The sequence below is a fragment of the Mytilus edulis genome, chromosome 14 (genome assembly GCF_963676685.1).
Source record: "Mytilus edulis chromosome 14, xbMytEdul2.2, whole genome shotgun sequence".
In the NCBI taxonomy this organism is placed as follows: domain Eukaryota; kingdom Metazoa; phylum Mollusca; class Bivalvia; order Mytilida; family Mytilidae; genus Mytilus; species Mytilus edulis.
Window position 1 is genome coordinate 47,429,090 of NC_092357.1, and position 15,737 is coordinate 47,444,826.

The 15,737-nt window shown below is 31.5% G+C and overlaps 2 protein-coding genes across 2 annotated transcripts in view; both read left to right on the top strand.

Moving 5' to 3' along the window:
* LOC139502486 (serine/threonine-protein phosphatase 6 regulatory ankyrin repeat subunit B-like) overlaps window positions 1–13,242 on the top strand; it is a 512,428-nt gene extending 499,186 nt beyond the window's left edge. Inside the window, exon 24 of the mRNA XM_071291966.1 lies at window positions 12,873–13,242. Within this exon, the coding sequence (XP_071148067.1) occupies window positions 12,873–13,044 (172 nt within the window). The 3' untranslated portion in view covers window positions 13,045–13,242. The remainder of the gene's footprint in view (window positions 1–12,872) is intronic.
* The window catches only part of LOC139502487 (dnaJ homolog subfamily C member 10-like), a 380,520-nt gene that overhangs the window by 34,462 nt on the left and 330,321 nt on the right, over window positions 1–15,737 (top strand). The window lies entirely within an intron of this gene.

Below are 15,737 nucleotides of genomic sequence, written 5' to 3' on the forward strand. Positions count from 1 at the left end.
GGGATTAAGGTCAAAATCTTTTTTTCAAATGCAAATTTATGATGATCGGACATAACTTTTAATGCTCTTTTGTCACATATTGCATTTTTTTGTTGCACCTTACAAAATCTTGCCAATATTCATTTTGCATGACACATGACCCTTGTTGATAAATACAAGATTAGATGCTTAATAATGAAATGGGCATTAATATTATGCCAAGTAAATGACACTGGAAATTACATGAGAACACATATTAATTTTGGTAACTTTGTAATAATTGAATGATATTCTATGTTATAACTTTTAATGCAACTTATTTTGTTTGTATTATAAAAATTAATAATACAAAATTACATATATTTGTTTGTATTATAAATAAATGTCAGTGTATGAATGAACTATGTTCTACTTTTAGTAAGGGAGCTAATCCTTGAATTGCTGACATCAATGGTTATCTCCCCTTACACCATGCTGTGATACAGTCATGATGATATTGTTGATGTCATTCTTGACTTCTTTCCTTTGACTTATAAGGTATGATTGCCATGAAAATATAAGTTCACCCTTCCCGAAGTGCCATTGGTTTTTTTTTCTCTCATCATTTGAAGTCCAGCATAAACTTTTAAAACTACTGCAAAGGCATCTTTCAAAGGAACTGATTTGTATGGATATTTATGCTGAAGGGTTGCTGTGTAGCAGACATATGATATTCTTTGAAAAGTAAAATTTTCAACAATTTATTTCTCTTAAATTGGCATGTTGTTATAGAGTCAACTTTTTTAAAGGTTTTGCATGATGATTTTCAATATTCAATCTTGAACCTCATCATTATATGGTACAGTGACACGTCTGACAGACATTATTACACTGCACATCCATCATGTAGCGATAATATGTCATCTCAAGTAGAAATTTCTGGAAAAATCAGTTATACGTTTTTATGGACACAAATAACTTTTTCACCAGAAGTACTTCATTTGAACATTTATTTTGTAGGGACTAAAGAAAGCTCTAGGTTTATGCAACAGTCCTGCTTTACAAAGAAAATTAAAGCAAGCTCATCAGAGGTAAGTTACAAGAGTACAGACTACTGTGCATGCAGGAGTCATTAGTATTGATGGGGGACCAGTTTTTGTTTAATTTCATCCTAAATGGTTAGGGCAAACAAACAATCATTTAAATGGCCTCATATATACTGTGGATTCATTAGTATTTATGGGGGACCAGTTTTTGTGTAATTTCATCCCAAATGGTTAGGGAAAACAAAAAATCATTTTAATGACCTCATATACATGTATACTGTGGATTCATTTATTTTCGTTGATATCAATTTTTCATTGATTGAGGAAAAAACTACAAGTGTTTCAAGAAGTACAAATTCCATATACTGTAGATTCATAATAATTCTTCGGATACTTATTTTCATGGGTGTTATGGGAACAGATGAACCACACATTCAAATGTCAATAAATTACAAATTTTCTATGGCTTTGAATGCAGAGATTGGAAAAACCACCAAATAAATTATCCATGAATATAAACTAATCCACAGTAGATTTATATGTAGACTTTTCAAAACTAAGAAATTAAGTGTCCACAAAAATATTGTTTCCTAAATCTACTCAAATTGAGCCACATTAAAATAAATGAATCCACTTATTGTTTTTTGGAAAGTTTGTATGGGGTAAAGGTTGCTCCCTGGATTTTTTTGTAAAATGATACACATTTTGAGATCTGATTAAATTTTCACAAAAGTATTTTAGGTAAAAATACAATCTATTTTATTCTATAAGATATACATTTAGTAACAATTTTTTCCAGTTGTTAGAAGAATCAAACTATGTTTTTCACTTTTGAAATGAATTATTTTGAAAAATTAAAAATAACACATTTGATTAAAGAAATCAATACCCCTTCATAAGAGAGGAATGATGGTTGCCTTATCTTCTTTCTCTTTATAACTTTAGGAGACAGGATTAAATTATCTCCCCTGGATTGCTTGAGTTTACTATGGAAGGCAATGCTGACAAGCTATACTGTTTATTAGAGGAAGGAAATATGGTAGATACAAAGGTAAGAACAAAAAAGTTAATGACACATCATGATTTTTACAAATTTAAGTAGATATGGAATTATGGCATTTTTTTTATATTGATTTCATAAGAAAGAATATCAAGCCAGCCCACTATGGTGAGCTCATATACGAGCTGATGAAGTTGGTATCAAAAATATAAAATGCCATTATTCTCTGTATCTGTAATTTGTTTTTGATAGAGAATATTTGAATATAGACTTGACATGATAGATAATTGATTTCCTGTTAAATTTGTATTGGAATTTTGCACCACAAGACAATGTTGCAAATATATTCTGGGTTAAAATTTTGTTTTTTGTATATAGATGTATTTTTAATTTATCATTTCAAAGTGCATTTGGAAGTTGGCCATTGTACATGTTGTACTTAGCAATATAAAATGGATATTATGATGTGGTTACACTACTGTGTGAGGTATGTTTTTAGCACCTGCTGTAGAAAAAGGGGGCATTAAATGTTACCTTTGACCATCTTTGAAGACAATACATGTATGTCAGAACTGAAAAGAATTGACAAATTTAGAGTTGCATTTCCGTCAAAAACTTTGGTTTAAGTAAACATCATTCATTGAGCAATTGGTTGAAAAAATGATATTGCTATGTTGCATGAATTATTCGGCAAATTAGATTCTTATAACAGATTTTCAGCACTGCTATCATTTGGGAATTATGATGAAGTACTTATGGAACAAATATTGTTTCTAGTTTATCCTGCATAATGACGATAACAAAGACACTTGATGAACTTTAAAAGAACAGGAATACAGGCAATCCACTCGATCTGGTACATCACATTACAAAGGCACACACAAATGACTACTGTGGATTCATTTATTTTTGTGGGTACCAATTTTCGTGGATAAAGACAAACTTGCATATTCGTGGACATTTAATTTCATGGTTTTGCCGAGGTCTTTATACAAGCCTTTAGAACATTTGTCATTTGTTGAACATTTAATTTCGTGATTAACCTATATTAACGAAATCCACGAAAATTGGTATCTAACGAATAATAATTAATCAACAGTAACATTTTCTGTGAAGGACATAATTTAAAATTGGTGTATTAAATGAGTTTATATAAACCTTTCCTTAGTCAGGAACCATGTCAATGGGTTTTGTTTTACTATATTGTGTGTTTTTGTCATCAAAGACTTATCTTTTTAATTTAGTGACTGTTAAGTCTATTGACAACTGGCCTAGACTGTAGTCAATTTATACCTTGAAATATTGTTCATGGAGTCTTGGACTTAACTTTTGTTGAGGAGGATATGCTGTCCTCCTTTTTATGACTTTTTATTGTTGTCCTATAAATGTTGTACTTGTTTTCTTCCTTTATTCATAACTGCTGAAAATGAATAAAGGATTTGAAAATGATAAAATACCCCATTGGTAAATACCTTTGGTCAATTTAGCCTACAATATATCTGTTCAATAATATTTATTACATAATATCACAGCTTCTATATCATGAAATATTTGAGTTTTAGGTCTGGAACTTTTATATAATGAGATGTACAATATAATTATGTGAATTTTAAATCTGCAATACAGTCATATCCTAGTTTACTATTATCAAATTTCTTAATACTTACTGAACATTGACATTTTCATAATACAAGCTACGTCAGATAGAAATCGACCTATGCAAATGAATATCAATATACTTTATAATTACTGGTTTAAAATTTTCTATGTAAAGACTGTAACTGTTTGAAAATTCAGTTGATACAAAATAGATCAAAATTCATCTTTTATTTCGTATTTGAATGTTCCCTAAAATCAATCAAAGTCTTCAACATGTACATGTATATCTAAAATCAATCAAAGTCTTCAACATGTACATGTATATCTAAAATCAATCAAAGTCTTCAACATGTACATGTATATCTAAAATCCATCAAAGTCTTCAACATGTACATGTATATCTAAAATCAATCAAAGTCTTCTACATGTACATGTATATCAAAAATCAATCAAAGTCTTCTACATGTACATGTATAAGGAACATTTCTATCTGACGCTGATCATATATCATTCAGCTTTTGTATTATAGAAAATATAAATTGAAACTTTCTACTGCCACATGGACATTGTATTCAACTTTAAATGAATTACTATTGTTGCTTATTCTTTTAAAGTTCAGTACAAAAATATATACTAATTTGTAATTTCAGAAAGGAGCTGATCTAAGAAAGCGCCACCTAGCTACAGGAAATACTGTTTTGCATTTAGCTGCAAGTCTAGGTCGTTTAGATGTTTTAGAATTCCTGTTTAAATTTTGTAAGCCTCAGTATGGTGTTGATGTGGGAAGATTCTCAGGGAGTTCCAAAAAGAGGCTCAGTGTCAATGCTTTAAATGGATCTGATAAAACAGCTCTACAGTTAGCAGCAGACAAGGGTAAATGAATAGGTCATCGATGAGTTTAGTAGTCATGGATGCTTATTGTGAAGCGAATGAAACATTTCCACAGAGTCGTTTCCTAATGGCCAAAAATAATCAATGATGGATTTCTCGAAGAAGAAATTTAAAGGTGCCATTGAATAAACGACGCAGAGAACAATAGCTTTTGTATTCATTCAATGAGACAATAGAACTGACTAAAGTTTAGATAGCTTGACAAGAAGGAGATGATTCTATGAAAATGTTTCATTTTGATCGCAATACTACTGTGGATTCAGTTATTTTTGTGGGCACCAATTTTCGTGGATTTAGATTAACTTGTATGTTCGTGGATATTTAATTTTGTGGTTTTGGCAAAGTCTGCATACATTTCTATTGAAAATTAATAATTCGTTGAACATTTAAATTCATGGTTCTCATGTACCCACGAAATCAACGAAAAATTAGTATCCAACGAATATTAATGAATCCACAATATGTGGATATTTTTTCAAGTGATTATATAACTATTATGAAAAAAAAAAAATTACAATTTTTGTCCCTCTCTCTAGGTTTTTTGAAACCTGTCAAATGTTTATTGAATCACAGATCAACAACAGCTCTTCTGGATGCCAATGGTAACTTATTCTCTGTACCAGAATATGAAGGTGTCTGGAGTGAAATATTATCACACAGACAGAGACATACAGATCTGATCATGAATTTGATAGAAAAAGATTCAAAACCAAATTTTGAAAAACTGAAAAAGGCTTGGGTGGTGAGTATTGAATAAGAACAAACTATTTGTATGACGATTTTATATTCATATAAGTAGTGAATCACAAATTTTGAAAAACAACTTACCATAGTTGACTAAGGCTATATTCATTTAACAGCTTGTACAGAGGTATAAGAAGATGTGGTATGAGTGCCATTGAGACAACTCTCCATTCAAGTCACAATTTTTAAAAAGTGATATACATCATGTCTGTGAAATCATAGTCTAATTAAGAAGTTTTCAATTGATTGGCGTAAAATTATAAAACTCATTCAAGTTCTAATTACTGGTAGTTTTAAACTGAACTTGTAAACAAATAATAAGATCAAATGTAAAAAAGTATTGTGTATTTACTTTTTTTGAGAAACAAATATCTATAATGGAAAGATCGCAGAAGACAGTTTATTATAATTCCTCCATTTGTCAAAATATTTTTATTAGGACGTAACTTAGTGGCTGTACAGTGAAACCTGTCTAAATCCAATCTCTTTGGGACTTATTATGATTATGTTTGGTTTTCAATGTTTTAATTCTGTTTAATCAGGTTCACAACGCATTACATTTGAGACGACTGGACTTAAAAGAACATGCTCGGCAAAGACAGATTTATGGTTTATGCAAAATTCTTTTAAGACAGGTTTCACTGTATTTTTTTTTTTTACCTGTTATATGATATTTAGGTAATCAAATATTTTGAAACAATAATGTTGTCGTAACTTTTATTTACAGCCAGGGTTTGATCATAACCTTAGAGATCACCATGGTAACACTCCACTAATGTTAGCATGTAAAGTTGGTAATGTTGATGTAGTTCTGTTCCTGTTACAATCTGCTGTTTACCCACAATCTTTTGCTGAAGATGATAGCCTCATGTAATATTTTTGTATTTTCTTCATTAAAGAAATAATCATTCACTGTAGAAAAACAATTGTCTACTTGTTGTAGTATAAAAAAAGCATTCGATCAAATTAACAATATATTCTCAGTTAAATGGTCTAGTTATAGGGAAATTCACAGTTTTGTTATAAACAAAAACCTTTGTTTGTCATTTTCAAGAATTAATGGAACTTGCAATCACTTTAAACTGAGGAAAACTTAAAATAGGGGAAAACCAAATATATCAAAAATTACTGAAACTGACTTTTTTTTTCCAGAGAGGACAACTCAGATAATGATTCTGGAGTTCTGGATAATGACTCAGTGAAAACTGATAGCCAGGAAGGTAGGTAATAAAACTACAATTGTAACAGACCTTTTCATTCAATTTCATGTTTTAAAAAAATTACAAAAAGAAAGTTCCAGAAAAAGTCTGGACCAGAGAGCTTTCAACATAAAGCCTAATATTTTGCTATCAATGACTCAGATTAATAGAACTTTGAAGGTAAAAAGTATCTAATGTAAGAAAATTTTGGTATTCCAAATTAATGAACAAAATAAGAATAGAATATAAATATTGTTTGAAGCATGTATTATTAGCTCACCTGGCCCGAAGGGCCAAGTGAGCTTTTCTTATCACTTTGCGTCCGGCGTCGTCCGGCGTCCGGCGGTGTCCGTCGTCATTGTCCGTCGTCGTCGTTAACTTTTACAAAAATCTTTTCCTCTGAAACTACTGGGCCAAAGTTTACCAAACTTGGCCACAATCATCATTGGGGTATCTAGTTTAGAAAATGTCCGATGACCTGGCCAACCAACCAAGATGGCCTCCATGGCTAAAAATAGAACATAGGGGTAAAATGCAGTTTTTGGCTTATAACTCAAAAATCAAAGCATTTAGAGCAAATCTGACATGGGAGTAAAATTGTTTATCAGGTCAAGATCTATCTGCCCTGAAATTTTTAGATGAATCTGACAACCCATTGTTGGGTTGCTGCCCCTAAATTGGTAATTTTAAGGACATTTTACTGTTTTTGGTTATTATCTTGAATATTATTTTAGATGGAGATAAACTGTAAACAGCAATAATGTTCAGCAAAGTAAGATTTACAAATAAGTCAACATGACCTAAATGGTCAGTTGACCCCTTTAGGAGTAATTGCCCTTTATAGTCAATTTTTAACCATTTTTCGTAAATCTTAATAATCTTTTACAAAAATCTTCTCCTCTGAAACTACTGGGCCAAATTAATCCAAACTTGGCTACAATCATCATTGGGGTATCTAGTTTAAAAAATGTGTGGCGTGACCCTGCCAACCAACCAAGATGGCCGCCATGGCTAAAAATAGAACATAGGGGTAAAATGTAGATTTTGGCTTATAACTCAAAAACCAAAGCATTTAGAGCAAATCTGACACGAGGTAAAATAATCTATTATGTCAAGATCTATCTGCCCTGAAATTTTCAGACAAATTGGACAACCCGTTGTTGGGTTGCTGCCCCTGAATTAGTAATTTCAAGGAAATTTTGCAGTTTTTGCTTATTATCTTGAATATTATTATAGATAGAGATAAACTGTAAACAGCAATAATTTTCAGCAGAGTAAGATCTACAAATTAGTCAAGATGATCAAAATTGTCAGTTAACCCATTAAGGAATTATTGCCCTTTATAGTCAATTTTTAACCATTTTTCTAAAATTTTAGTAATCTTTTAAAAAATATTCTCCTCTGAAACTACTGGGCCAAATTTAACCAAACTTAGCCACAAACATCATTTGGGTATCTAGTTTTAAGAATGTGTGGCGTGACCCTGCCACCCAACCAAGATGGCCACCATGGCTAAAAATAGTACATAGGGATGAAATGTAGATTTTGGCTTATATCTCTGAAACCAAAGCATTTAGAGTAAATCTGAAAGGGGATAAATTGTTTATCAGGTCAAGATCTATCTGCCCTGAAATTTTCAGACAAAACAGACAACCTGTTGTTGGGTTGCTGCCCCAGAATTAGTAATTTTAAGGAAATTTTGCAGTTTTTGGTTATTATCTTGAATATTATAATAGATACAGATAAACTGTAAACAGCAATAATGTTCAGCAAAGTAAGATCTACAAATAAGTCACATGACCAATATTTTCAGTTTACCCCTTAAGGAGTTATTGGCCTTTATAGTCATTTTTTTAACAATTTTCATTTTTTTTTCTAAATTTTTCTAAATTTTTAGAATATATTTTCCACTGTAATTACTGGGCCAAGTTTATTATAGATAGAGATAATTGTAGCAAGAAGAATGTCCAGTAAAGTAAGATCTACAAACACATCATGATCACCAAAACACAATTTTGTCATGAATTTATCTGTGTCCATTGTTTAATATGCACATAGACCAAGGTGAGCGACACAGGCTCTTGAGAGCCTCTAGTTGTTAACTTTATAGTTTCATAATATAAAGTACTTTGTCTTATTTGTTGTAGGCGAACCTCAATGTAATTATTATCCAGTTGTGAGAAAATCCCCATTAATGAGGTAAGAAAGTTTCTCTTCCAATGAGGTTGAATATAGATTTATCTCTTTGGTGTAGATGGGGTTAGCTTTACTGTCAGTTATATGAATTGAGAATCTTCTTTCAATATTGACCATTCTTCTTCATATTATGTATATATAGATATAGGAAGATGTGGTATGAGTGCCAATGAGACAACTCTCAATCCAAGTCACAATTCATAAAAGTAAACCATTATAGGTCAAGGTACGTCCTTCAACACATAGTATTGGCTCAAACCAAACAGCAAGCTATAAAAGGCCCGAAAAAAATGCTAGTGTAAAACCATTCAAACTGGAAAACCAACGGTCTAATCTATATCAAAGCAAGAAATATGCATTTGTGGAAATTGTTTTGGACAATCAACAATAAAAGTTGGCCACTATGATATAGCCATGTTTTGCTGAAAGCGACATTAAACATATATATCAAATATTTAATTATTGTTTTTGTTTTTAACCAAGGATACATTAACTTTCTTACACAAAAACCTGAATATAAAGTAACCTTAAACATGTTAAAACAAAACCTAGAAAAAAAACAAAAAAAAACCTTATGTATATAATGTGAAGTGTGGCAGATGCATGTTATATCAGATGAAGATGACCATGCCAAAACATACTCATTACTCACTTACTTTAGGTTAACGATTGCATAAAATGAAATCATAACCCTATGGTGCTGAAGTGATATCTAAATCTTCCAAGGTTTATCGCCACTTTTGAGATACACAAAATATAGAACATTGATCACAATCTATACATCCTATTCATTAAGATTTCCAGAAATTTATCAATGAAATTTCTGCTGAGATATTAAAGTTACAAAATGATGTTACCCATTTCAAGAAAATTACTTAACTTTTGCAAGGTGCAGGAATTTAATATATGTTCTAAAAATATCAATGATGTCATTGTTACAGTCATCTTTTATGAAAATAGAGTTATCTTCCTTTGTTGAACAAAAGCTCAGTTCAGTATTTGATACTACTTCCCACTGATAAATTATAACAATTTTTACCCTTCAGTGCTAACAAGCACTTCAATTATGTACTCCTATTAAGTTTATCTTCCAACAGATGCTTCAGTGAAAATATTTGTTTTGAAATTCCACTGTCTTTTTTACTTCAGTATAGGTTGATCTGCTTTTGCACTGCTCATTTTCAATGGCTGCTATGGCTACACTTTATCTAATCTTTTCTAACTTACATGTTGTAGATCTGAGGTGACAGAAAACAGAAAAGTTGAGTCCTTGCTTCAAGATATTAGACGCCCATCAGGACTATCCATATATCATGGTATGGCACAGAGTTTAAAAATACCATTGCCTCCTACATGTAACTGGCTGTAACCAGTCACATGATCAATTTGCATTATTTATTTATAAGTCTTTGAGGTTTAAGAATTTAATAAAGCTTTTAAGAAAATCTATATCAGTATTAAAAAAAACTATAAGTTAGAACTAGAAAATAATGTTGAAAATCATGTCTGTACCTAAACAAATTGGTTACTGAGCTGAAGATAACCATCGGAAGTTATGTCTTAAAATAAAAGTTGATGTTGTATGATAGCCAATAGGACACCAGAGATCGAATGACACAGACATAAGCAAAACTCATGCAACATATAGAGTGAATAATCAAAAGATCCAACCTGGCAGCATTTAAAACAATTCAATTGAGAAAACCAGAGGCTGATTTTTGTAAAAGGAATAAGGAAAAATGCTTCTCATACCATATTTTTTTAGGTCCCTTAAGGTGGTACCTAACACTACAGGGAGATAACTCTGTAAAATCAGCTAAACGTTTTAATAACGTTGCGTTGTGAATGCAATTTTAAGCTTCTCAATGATCAAAATTAGTGTTTTTCAAACTGCTATATAACCAGTGTAATTTTTCTGATAAATTGGTTGGTTCAAATTTTTTGAAATTTTTATTATTTTTGTCAAAGGGTCAAAGTAAATACTTTGTCAAAATTTTATGAAAATTAAACGAGCCAAATTAATTTTAGCGAAGGTGTTGGGTACCACCTTAATTAGAAATTGTTGTGTCTCTTTGTTTGTTTATTCCTATATTCTCAACTATTTAATAACATGTAACTAGATTTCATTGACATAACCAATTTTTTGGTAGACTTTTCTTTTACTTTATGCATTTAACTTAATTTTGCTATACAATTGAATATAGAATAAATTGCTTATTCTATATTTCCTTCATGTGTTAATTGTTTCAAATTAACATGTGTACTGAATCGATTGAACTTTAAAATTAGTATGCCTCAATAGGTTCAATATCACCTGCCATGCTAATCAAGATTTAATAAACTATATTTTTGTTGTTGTTTAATAACAGATGGGTTCATCAATCATATATGTGCTGTTAATTCCATGGATGGTTCAACTTCACTGCATACTTGTCTGCTCAAGGGAGATAACTGCAAAATAATGGAGTTGTTACTAAAAATAGATCCTAATGATATGACTGTCAACATTCAAAACAGTTCAGGGTTGACCCCTTTACATTTAGCCTGCCAGTTAGAAAGAAGGAAATGTACAGAAATTCTTATTGTAAGTATACTCTTTGTATTTAATACGTTGACACAACATTACATTTGATTTCAACAAAGTTTGGATGGACATTTCACTACTGTATTTATGAAATAGGGATCTATGATTTACTGATTAATTGATTGGTGTTTAACGCCACTTTCAACACGTGCTATTTTATGGCAATCAGTTGTTATTGGTGGATGAAGTCGGCATGCCCAGAGAGAACCACTGACCTTCAGTAGGAAATATAAAAATCCTAGACTATTAAGAATGGAATTCAGTGCCCCTGTGTGGGATTTGAACTCACAACCTCAGTGTTGATAGGCTAGTGATGCAGTAGTTCTACTACTTAGATCACTTGGACACCAAGACTATGAGTGATGTTATTCTTTGAAAAGTTTGTAAACATCGAATGATTGATTTTAATGCAATGAAAACAATTGTTTCTTTATAAAACCACATCTATATCTTAGGCACTAATATGTTGTCCAACAGACTTTCCCTTTGAGCTAGCAAGTTCAAATACCAAAGCATACTTTAGGTCTAATACAAATTAGGGTTTTCATATATTTGATTAACAGAAAAGATCTTTAAACAAAAACAAAAAGATACAAACAAACTTAAGAAAAAACCAAGTATTTTGTAATTATGATTTGATGCATACAATAATGTATTATCCTTTGCTGCAGAATTGTCCTGAGACTGATTTAAATATTCCAACATTGGATGGCAAACTGGCTGAAGAAATGACCAATAACAAAAACATTATCAAAATAGTTCAGAGGGGCAGACGGGGACATCCTGTCAGGTGAGCAATCATACTACTAAACAATGATACCATGTTTATGCCTGCTAAAAAATCAAGCAAGACATGCAGTTTCACAATCTGTCTATGCCATTAATGAAATAAAGGTCCAGTCATTAACTTTGTTAAATATTAATGGAAACTTGTGCAGAAACTTTATCATGATCAAAATAAAGTATCAGAATTTTCCAGACATCTATTTTTGCTCAAAATTTTTTGATGCAGAACAGAGGTACCTGAAGTATTACTTTCTATAAAGTTTGCCAACAGGGGAACCCTTTTTGCAAAAACAGAGGTCTTAGTGGATATTTAAAGGAATTTTATTTTATGCAATTGATTGGCAGAAACACAATAAGAATATATGTTTTGTACATGTAAATAGTTCAATGAAGAGTGATCCCTTGCAAGGTATTTTTTATAATTATTAACTGCTTTAATGTTATCCTGGGAATTCGGTAATTAAGTTCATTTATACTATGTTATCAATTTTAGTATCTGCCAGGCAGTCACCTCCAAATGTTTGTTCAGTGCCACTGAGGTTAGCAGATTTTGTTAGTTTTCCTGGCTTTTAATGACAAGAAAGATTTCATAGTTTGTCTTGTGGTTAACATTATCAAGTTCGATCGATAAAGAAAAATGGGTATACTTTAAGTGTTCTTGTTGCTCTACAGGTTTTTAGGTAGACTTTCCTCTGTCCTTTCGTATTTAAGTGATTTTCGTATTTTGACATGGGATAATCAGTTTATCATAAATCTTTGAGTTTGAATATTCATTTGGTATCTTGCGCCTCTCTTTAACATGACATTGCATGCAAGTTCATATTTTTCAGATTTAAAGTGTCTTATATATTTATGTTTTTATGTTTCAGATCTAAGCCATCTTCAAAGTCTCGTTCTTCTTCAGTCACAAATGCTTCAATATGTTCACAGCCATTCCATTCAGAAGCTCCATCTACCATCAATTTGGAGAAAGTCCACTCCCGCTTTGAAACCATGAAACTTAATTTACATAAACATTCACAACAGGAACAAGCTTCATAACTATTTGATCTAGAGTTCATTTATTGCATATTTTCTTGTAAGATTGTTTTTTAGATATCAGTAGTGTACAATTGGTTCAAGTGATTATTCATGCAAATTGTTTAAGTTTATATAGAATTTGTTTTTTATGTTATTATACCTGCATTTGTTATCAGTTGATGCACATATACATATCCTAAATAAAACTATTAAACCTTTCTTTTGTCTCATAAATTTAACTTTTTGTTCTATACATTCTTTAAAAAAGGGTAACCAAATGTATCAGAATGACTATTATCAACAGGCATTACGGCTAAATTGAAGGTTGATTACATGATAATTTAAACAATTATAGGATTTTGATGAAGAAGATGCTTTGCATGAAATATGTATGTAAATGCATTCTCTAGTTATGCTAAATAGCCATTTGTCACTGGTAGTATAACAATCCACAATCTATCAGTTGACACGAATTCTTCATTGTCAACTAGGTAGGAAAAAACTGAGACTTCAATTCCATAAATATATCTCCTCTTCTATGACCATTTAAATGAATTATAAAATTAAGCATATTCTATGGAATGTCTAAAATTCTCAGTTATTTGTTTTTCATCTTCTTTTTTAAAGAGTTTACATGCTTCCCTTACCTTGCTCACTATACCAATATATGAAACAGACTTATAAATATACTGCAGTTTTCGTTGGATAGGACAAAGCATGGAAAAGTAGGTGCCTTATTATACCCCACGCAACAAAGTTGCGGAGGGTATAATGTTTTTGACCCGTCCGTCCGTCCGTCAGTCAGTCCGTCAGTCCTGTTTCTTGTCATCGCAACTCCTCTCAAACCACACAACAGAATTTCACGAAACCTTTTCAGATAATAAGGACATACTATGTAGTTGTGCATATCGACGGGAAATTGCAATTCAATTTTTTTTCTAGGAGTTAAGCCCCTTTGAACTTATTTACTTTAATGTACTACTGCAACAGTTTGTCATCGCAACTCCTCTCAAACCACACAACAGTATTTCACGAAACCTTTTCAGATAATAAGGACATACTATGTAGTTGTGCATATCGACGGGAAATTGCGATTCAATTTTTTTTCTAGGAGTTACGCCCCTTTGAACTTATTAACTTTAATGTACTACTTCAACAGTTTGTCATCGCAACTCCTCTCAAACCACACAACAGAATTTCACGAAACCTTTTCAGATAATAAGGACATACTATGTAGTTGTGCATATCGACGGGAAATTGCGATTCAATTTTTTTTCTAGGAGTTACGCCCCTTTGAACTTATTTACTTTAATGTACTACTGCAACAGTTTGTCATCGCAACTCCTCTCAAACCACACAACAGAATTTCACGAAACCTTTTCAGATAATAAGGACATACTATGTAGTTGTGCATATCGACGGGAAATTGCGATTCAATTTTTTTTCTAGGAGTTACGCCCCTTTGAACTTATTTACTTTAATGTACTACTGCAACAGTTTGTCATCGCAACTACTCTCAAACCATACAACAGAATTTCACGAAACCTTTTCAGATAATAAGGACATACTATGGAGTTGTGCATATCGACGGGAAATTGCAATACAATTTTTTTTCTAGGAGTTACACCCCTTTGAACTTATTTACTTTAATGTACTACTGCAACAGTTTGTCATCGCAACTCCTCTCAAACCACACAACAGAATTTCATGAAACTTTGTAGATAATAAGGACATACTATGTAGATGTGCATACCAACAGGAAATTACGGTTCAATTTTTTTTCTAGGAGTTATGCCCCTTTGAACTTATTTGCTTCAATGTACTTCTGCAACAGTTTGTCATCTCAACTCCTCTGAAAACACACAACAGAATTTCATGAAATATTGTAGATAATAAGGACATACTATGTATATTGACAGGAAATTATTATTCAATATTTTTTTTTATACAATTTTTTTTTCTTATACTTATTTAATTTCTCCAATGACAATGTGGGGACGTGGGGTATGTGAGCGTGCTCACTAAGGTTCTTTAATTTGCGTAATTAAATTATTACAGTTTTAGCCCCAGATTCCATTTTAAAGGAAGATGTTAAAGTTGTTTCCCCCCATTTAGGTACAGCATAGTCCATTTTAAGCAAAGTTAACAAAATATGGTATCAGTATGGGTAATCAATTCCTCAAACAGTTCCTTGCAGCTTGAATATTGCACCTATAATAATGAAATCGTTTGTGGAATTTTCTTAAAGCATACAGAGAGAAAGAGAGATTCGTTGAATTAGCACACATCACAGGTTAACAAAGCTATCATATTTCTTTTTGTTTAATGAACCATTGCTAGCTGTTATCTAACATTAATTTGATAACAAAGTTCTGCAACAGCGGCTCTTAAAGACAAATTGAAATGAAGGAATCCACTTACTGCTGACCATACGTTTAAAAGTATATGTAATGTTTATTTTTAGTTATTTGCATTTGTATGACTTTCGTGAAACTTTGTTTTGCTTTTGAATGCAATGCTGACTGTCTTAACGTTTGTTTTAGTTTAGTTGATACAATTGGTAAAAAAAGTAAACACATAAAATATATTCATATATGTATTGATCTGCTCTTGTCGACTTTCAGCTGTGATACATATTCATTGTTAACACTTGTATGTTGCATTCATTCTAAATAAAAGACCAAGTCATGAAAACTAATAATGCCCACTTTAGC